This window comes from Pseudopipra pipra, chromosome 26 (assembly GCF_036250125.1).
Source record: "Pseudopipra pipra isolate bDixPip1 chromosome 26, bDixPip1.hap1, whole genome shotgun sequence".
NCBI lineage: Eukaryota > Metazoa > Chordata > Aves > Passeriformes > Pipridae > Pseudopipra > Pseudopipra pipra.
Genome location: NC_087574.1, coordinates 5,173,781 through 5,180,974, shown reverse-complemented (window position 1 = coordinate 5,180,974; position 7,194 = coordinate 5,173,781). Strand labels below are relative to the sequence as shown.

Sequence of the window (7,194 nt, the reverse complement as noted above, 5' to 3'; positions counted from 1 at the left end):
ATAAATAGCCGGGGAGCTGCACTCGCGGGGGTGGCAAAAGCAACTTTCCGAGGTGATTTTTATCCCTTTAAAAATATTCCTGAGGTTTTGTGGGGGTTTTTTGAGGGGTTTTCCTGCCCGTGGCAGAGGGAGGGAGCTGCGGAGTCTGGGGGTTGCTGGTTGTATATATATATATTTATATATATATTTATATTTTTTATATATATATTTATATATATATTTATATACATTCATATATATGTTCATGTATATGAATATATATTGAGATATATATGAATATATATATTTTTATATGCATTTATATATATCTATATACATTCATCTATATGTTCATCTATATGAATATATATTTATAGATATGAATATATATTTATATATATTTATATTTTTTAATATATTCATATATATTCATATATATATGAACATATAGATGAATATATAAAAATATATATACATATATATGAACATATAGATAAAAAAATATATATACATATATATGAACATATATATATAAATATATATATACATGTATATGAACATATATATAAAAATATATATATACATGTATATGAACATATATATAAAAATATATATAAAAATATATATGAACATATATATAAAAATATATATGAACATATATATATGTATTTATATTTTTACATATTCATATATATGTCCATATATACATGAATAAATATTTTTATATATATTCATATATATGTTCATATATATATGAATATATATATTTTTATATATATATATATGAATATATATATATTAGCATTAATTCCCAGCGCGACTCTCGGGGTTTTTTTCTCCCTCCGACCCCCCCCGCAGATTATTTGAAATTTTATTTATTTTTGTTGTGTTTTTTTTTCCTAGAAAATACATTTTTAACCCGCTCCGGATTCGGGGGAATGACGGGCAGAGAGAGAACACTCGCGGCTCCAGGCTCCGCAATTCCCTGGAAAAACGGGAATTCTTCCCCGGGGGGGTTCGGGGGACACGCGGGAATCCTGCGGGCGCCCCCCGAGATGCTCCGCGGGGGCCAAACACCCCCTAAATCAGCTTTTTGGGGGGTTATTTGGGAGGTAACGCCCCTAAAACCTGAATATTTTATGGGCGCTTTTTCTCCCGCGGGAGGGGGCGAAGCCAACAAAAAAAAGCGCATTTAACCAAAAAAAAAAAACCCACAACAACAACAACAAAACCCGCTGAAAACCCGAGTAAAACAAACATCGCTTTTAGCACCAATTCGCCACCTCCAAGAAAAACAGCGCCTCGTGGATATAAAACACTCGGCCTTCAAAATATCAAATATCCCTCTTTTTTTTTTTCCTTATTTTTGCTTTTTTGTTAACGCGCTGATGGAATTAAAAAAGAAAGAAAGAAAGAAATGCGAACGGGCAGCGTGTGCGAAGGTTTTCTTTAAAATTCTCCTCGGCCTCCCTCTCCCTTTTCCAGCAAGAGGGATTTTATATTATTTTTTCAGGGGTTTTTTTTGTGTTTTCGGGGAGTTGATTTTTGGAGGGAGAAAAAAAAAAAAACCGAACTAAAAATCCCCGAGCGGGCCGCGAGTGTTTTTTGTGTCGGGAGGGAGGAGGAGGAAAAGAAAAACGCTCTAAAAAAAAAAAAAAAAAAAGAAGAAAATAAAAGAAAAAAGGGAAAAAATAAACAAAAAAACCCCAAACGAGCTTTGATTTGCTTCAGGTTTCCAAAGCAGAGGGGACTTCGGGGTGGAAATCACATCAGAACCAGCCCGAAGAACCGGTTACGAAGCCACCGGTTTGGAAGAAAAGTGAAACTGGGCTCTGATTTCCTCGGCGGAGGAGGGAGAGGAGACATTCCCGCCGCATTCCTGCCCGCATTCCACCCCCGGAGCTCGGCAGAGATCAAATCCTCCGCCTGAACCCCCTCGCCGATGGTCCTGGATCCGATTTCTCGGGCCCGTAAAGCTGTTTTTTTACAGGCCTGCTACCTTCGGGCGAGGCGAGCCGGGGTTATTATCCCACAAACTCCTCACTTTTTCCCTTCCTCCCTCCTCCCCTTCTCCTTTTTATTTTTTTTTTAATTTATTTAATATACGTGGAACGGTTTCAAGCGACTTCCTCTCCAAAAAAAAAAAAAAACCCCTCCTGGTTTCTTTTAACAAACCGAATTTCCTGATTTTTTTTTAAAGTCGGCGTTTTCTTCCCGTCGCTTTAACTAAGACGGAAAAACGTGACCCCGCCGTTAACGCCGGGATTTGGGAAGAGCCGCTCCCGCTTTTCCGAAAAAAGGAAGGTTTCTGCCGCCCGATATTATTTCTCTCTGCGTGTGATTATTTTTAATTTAATCCGACGCGTTTAAGGAGGAAAAGGGAGAAATTAGATCTATTCTCTCCTCGGGTTTTTTTTGGCGGATGGCTGGAGGGGGGTCAGGGGTGGTGGCGGCCCCTTCCCTCCGCTCCCGGCGAATTCCCTGCGCTCCCGGCCCTTTCCCTGCGCCACGAGGAGCCCGTTCGTCCAAAATCCCTTCGCCGGGAATAACCCCCCGCGTTCGGCAGCGGGGCGGGCGGGGAGGGGGGGGGGATTTTGGGAGGTTTGGGGTCGTCGATCGCCGCCCCCTGGGTCCGATCGCGCGTTTTAGTTCCATCCTTAAACTCACCCCAACCCCGACACCGCGCACAGGGACGAAAATAAATCCGTTCCCTCCAAACAGAGCGGGGACCCCCCGTGTGTCCCCCCCCCGAAGCCGGAGCCGCGCACACACTCGCTCGCACCCCCCCGGGACGCTCCCGCACCCCCCGGAGCTCACACGGCTCCTCCGGGCAGCCCCTTCCCCACCCGGGCAGCCCCGGTGGGACGGAGGGACCCGCTCCCCACCCCCGGGACACCCCGGGACACCCCGGGACACCCCGGGACACCCCCGGGACACCCCGGCCCGGCCGCCCCCCCGCCCCGGGGCCCCTCCCGCTCTCCTCTGTTGCACGTCAACCTTTCCTCCGGGCTGTCCGCTGTCCTTAGAGATCCTCCAAGCTATAGCCCCGGAATTTGAGGCTGGGGGGCACCGGGATGGCGTTGCCCCCCAGGTGCCAGCTCCACAGCGGGTGAGTTTTGGAGAGAGCCCAGGAGTTTTTGCCCCCGAGGGAGGAGGCAGGACACAGGTCCCCATCTTCCCCCACGACCAGGGAGGGAATACAGGGGAAGTTGCCCATGAGGCTGAAGGAATTCCGAGGCGGGGTTGGCCCGGCGCTGCCGAGGCGTTTGCAGGGAGTGTTTCCCTTTTTGGCATTCCTCCTCGGAGTCTTTTGTGGCCTCCCTTTGGAGGAGCTCTGTTGCCTTTCTGCCTCAGCGCCTCTGGCGAGGCGTCTGCGCTTGGCATTCCTTTCCGAGCCATTGCCTCTCAAAGCTTTGGATGACAAGGTGCTGGGGCTCTCTGCTCTTTTGGAGCCGGGGGGTTTGAGCTCCGCGCCTTTCCAGGGCTCCGGCCTCCCTCCGTGCCGCAAACTTTTCCCGTCCAGGTTGAACCCTTTGGCGTAACACCACAGCTTGGATTGCCGGATCAGCCGGTCAAAGTGCTCCCGCCGGGGCTCCCCCTCCTCCTCCCCGGGGGCCGCGGGGCCGGGGCTCCCCCCCAGCTCCGGGGGCTGCGGGGCCGAGCCCGGGGCCGCCTCCGGGGAAGGCGCCGGCCCGGTTGAGGCTCCGCTTTGCCGCTCGGCCCGTTCTAACGAGGCTCTATTGTTCGAGGCATCTTTGTGCAAATCCTTCCCTTTGGCGCAGGGCTCCGCGTCCCCAAAGCCTCCCTCCTTTTGTTGCGGGTCCCCCTCGGGGGTGCTGCTCGGGGAGGGAGGGGGGGAGGAGGAGGAGGAGGAGGAAGAGGAGGAGGAAGGGGAGGCCTCCTGCTTCGCGTACAGCCCCGGCTGCGGCTGAGCCCCCGAGCCCGGGGCTGGAGCCGGGCTCAAACTTTCCAAAGTTGACGCTCGCAAAGTCCTGGCCCAGAGCTGCTGCGAGAGGAAGAGGAGGTCGGGGTCGGGGCGCAGGGCTTTGCCCACGCTCGGGGGGGGCTCGGCCGGGCGCTCCTCCCCGAGGGGCTCCCGGGGGGGCTGCGGCGGGAAGCGCGGCAGAGCCGCCTGCCTGTACCGGGTGCTCTGCACCGAGTCCCCGCTGCACAGCGAGCTGCTCTCCGACTCCGAGGAGCTGCCTTCCTCGCTGCTGCACGAGCTGTCCCCTTCCTCCTCCTCCTCTTCCTCCTCCTCCTCCTCCGACGAGTCGCTGGAGGTGGCGGGGCTGGACCCGGCGAAGTCCAGGCTGGAGTCCGAGTCGCTGGAGTAGCCGGCGGAGGTGCCCTGGCGCTTGGAGCCGGGGAAGCCGGAGGAGCGGCCCTTCCTGGCGGCCGCGGGCCCCTTCTCCTGCGGGAAGAGCCCCTTGGCGCAGCAGGGCCCCCGCTTGCGCCGGCCCGCGGGGGCGAGCGCGGCCGGGAGCGCGGCGGGATGCGCGGCCGCGGGGTGCAGGAGGGCCAGCTCGCGGGGGTACCCGGCCAGCACCCCGGCGAAGAGGCCCCCCCGGCCCGCCAGCCCGCGGCCCCCCCGGGCCGGGAAGGCCCTGTGGAAGGGCTGCGGGCCGGGGAAGGCGGGGGGCGGCCGGGGGCGGGCGGGGGCGGCGGGGCCGCAGCAGCCGCCGGCTCTGCAGGGCGGCAGCAGCTGGGGCCGGGGGCAGGGGAACAGCTCCCCCGGGTCCGGCAGCAGCAGCTGCTCCCTCCTCTTGCTCTTCCTCTTCCTCTTCCTCCGGCGGGGGCTGAGGCTCTTGCAGGAGGTGCAGAGAGCCTCCAGGTCCGCCTTGGAGATGAGCGAGCATTTCACCGCGCGGGTGGGCACCGAGTTGATGGCCTTGAGGGTCCGGAGCTCTTTAAGATCGCAGCGCCGGCTCTTGATCTTTAAGGTTTCCATCTTCTTGCTGATGGTGGTCCTGGGGATATCCTTAAACAGGTCGCTGAGGACCTGGGCCAAAGCAAACATCTGGGTGCCATTGATCTGTAAGTATCCCAAGTTTATCCCTTCGATTTCTTGATAGCCGGCATGAAAATCCCCCGGCCTGGCTTCCCCATTGTAATCCATGGTGGCTGGAACAATTCCGAAGGTCCCTTCGCAGGTCAGGAACATTTTGCAAGGAGCGTTTACTTTGTCTCTTTCAAAGGGGGCATTGAAAATAAGGACATATTTGTTTCCACTCCCTGATCACACACATCCCTACCCCTCGGGAGAGGGGGGAAAGGGGGAGGGGAGGGAAAAAAAAAAAAAAAAAGGAAAAGAGGAGAAAAAAAAAAAAAAGCCAAAGCAGTCGATCTCCCTTTCAAACGCTCCAGTCAATGGTTTGCAACATCTTCCGAACACCCAGTTCCTCCGCCTGCACCGGGGCTCGACTCCTCGTCTTCCCCCTCCCCGGCCAAAAAAAAAAAGGAAAGAAAAATAAAGAAGTCAAACATCTCGCATCCTCCGGGCTCCCCCCGGCCGGCCCCCACCCGCGGCCGCGCACCCACCTTCCGCCTCCAAAATAACCTCTCTTTTTTTGGGGGGGGCCGGGAGAGGGATTGGGGGGAGCGGAGAATCAACAAGCGCGGCCAAAAAGCCACTGAGATGCTTAAACAAACAAAGCTCCCGGCGAGGGGGGGGGCACGGAAAAATGGTGGCGGAGGTGGGGAAGGGGGGTTCGGGGGGACGGTCCGGGCGGCGGGGGGGGAGCCGCGGGGCTCTCCGTGCGGCTCCCACCTTCCCCGGGCTCCGCACTCGCGGATATTCTCGGGAACACCCCGCCGGGCCCGCCGCCCGCCCCCTGATTGGGCGCTCGGGGCCTCTGATGTCATTAAACCCCAACATTTCACACGCGCGCCCCCCCCCCTTCCTCATCCCCACCGCCCCCCCCCACCCCAGAGCCCCGGGGGGGCCGCCCCGCGCAGCCCCCGCGCAAGCCCCGCGCAGCCCCCGCGCAGCGCGGCCCCGCCGCCCCCGCCCGTGCGCGCACACAATGGAGCCCTCCCCGCGCTGCTCCTTCCCTGCGAAAAGAGACAAAAATCAGAGATTCAAAATTACGCCGTTTTTTCGAGGCGATGGCAGCGCGGGTGCCTCCGCTTTGTTTCCGCGGTTTAGCTCTCTCTCTATATATTTTTATATATATATATATATATTTCTTTTTTTTTTTTTTTTTGCTCCACGTAGGGTTGTTTTAAGAGGTCGCTGCGCCTTCCCAAATCTGGATTCCTCTGGGATGGGTGTGTGTACGTATATATTTAATAAAGCGTGAAAGATATTCCTCTAAGCGAGTTGTTCAAAGCGATTGACTCCGCGACAATTCATCCTTCAGCCCGGGCTGGAATGCTTATTAATTGCCAATTACTGTATTTATTAGCTGGAAGGAGCGCGGGCTGGAGCGCGGCATCGACAATAACATCGGCAAAGAAAAGCAATGTAAAGATAGTTATACATTCTTTTTTTTTTTTTTTTTTACTCACACACGGTCTTTATTCACTTCGTGTCTTTTTCTTCCAAACTCTTTCTTAAAAGGAAAAAAAAAAAAAAGGAAAAATGGGGAAAAAAAAAAAAAAGGTAAAAAAAGGAGAAAATAACGCGGAAAAAAAAATAAGGGGCAAAAGAAAAAAAAATAGGGGGGGAAAAAAGGAAATTCTCTGGCACGCCTTTGCGCTGCTAAACTTTATTTCAAACTTTAAATCCCAAGATTTCTTCGGTATTTGGTAACTCTCTCCTGACTTACAAACCAGGCGATGTTTTCCAAAAAAAAAAAAACAAAAACCCAGGGCTGCAGATTCCTCTTTCCAAAAGGGGGAAAAGGGGGAGGAAAAAAAAAAGCTCCCCGAGCCCTCACCCAGCCCGCAGCTCCATTGTCCCGTCCCCTCGATTTCTTTATAAACCTGAAGCTACTTGAGCGGAGCGAGTGGAGCCGCGGAGGCTGGACCGGGGGATTTTAACTCTCTGCTCAGGAGGCTAATTTTGGGGAAACAGTTACCTCGGAAACCTTTCTGGGGGAAGGGAAGCTGCAGCTCTGCAGCGCACGCTGCTCCCTTTCAAACCCCGTCTGTCTCCCACATGAAAAGTTGCTTTTAGTTCTTCCTCTGCCTTTTTTTTTCTTTTTTTTTCTTTTTTTCTTTTTTTTTTTTTTTTTGGTGTGCGGTTCAAACGGGCAAAATCGGAGTAATTTGATA

The 7,194-nt window shown here is 53.2% G+C and overlaps 1 protein-coding gene across 1 annotated transcript; it reads right to left on the bottom strand.

Moving 5' to 3' along the window:
* Positions 1–2,788: 2,788 nt before the first annotated feature.
* On the bottom strand, positions 2,789–5,857 carry EPOP (elongin BC and polycomb repressive complex 2 associated protein). Its single transcript, XM_064636859.1, has one exon. The coding sequence runs from the start codon at positions 5,138–5,140 to the stop codon at positions 3,002–3,004; it is 2,139 nt and encodes a 712-aa protein (XP_064492929.1). The 5' UTR covers positions 5,141–5,857; the 3' UTR covers positions 2,789–3,001.
* Between the last annotated feature and the right edge of the window lie 1,337 nt (positions 5,858–7,194).

Bases quoted from the DNA above. Each gene is read 5' to 3' on its own strand.
- EPOP (XM_064636859.1), bottom strand. From the start codon at position 5,140: ATGTTCCTGACCTGCGAAGGGACCTTCGGAATTGTTCCAGCCACCATG.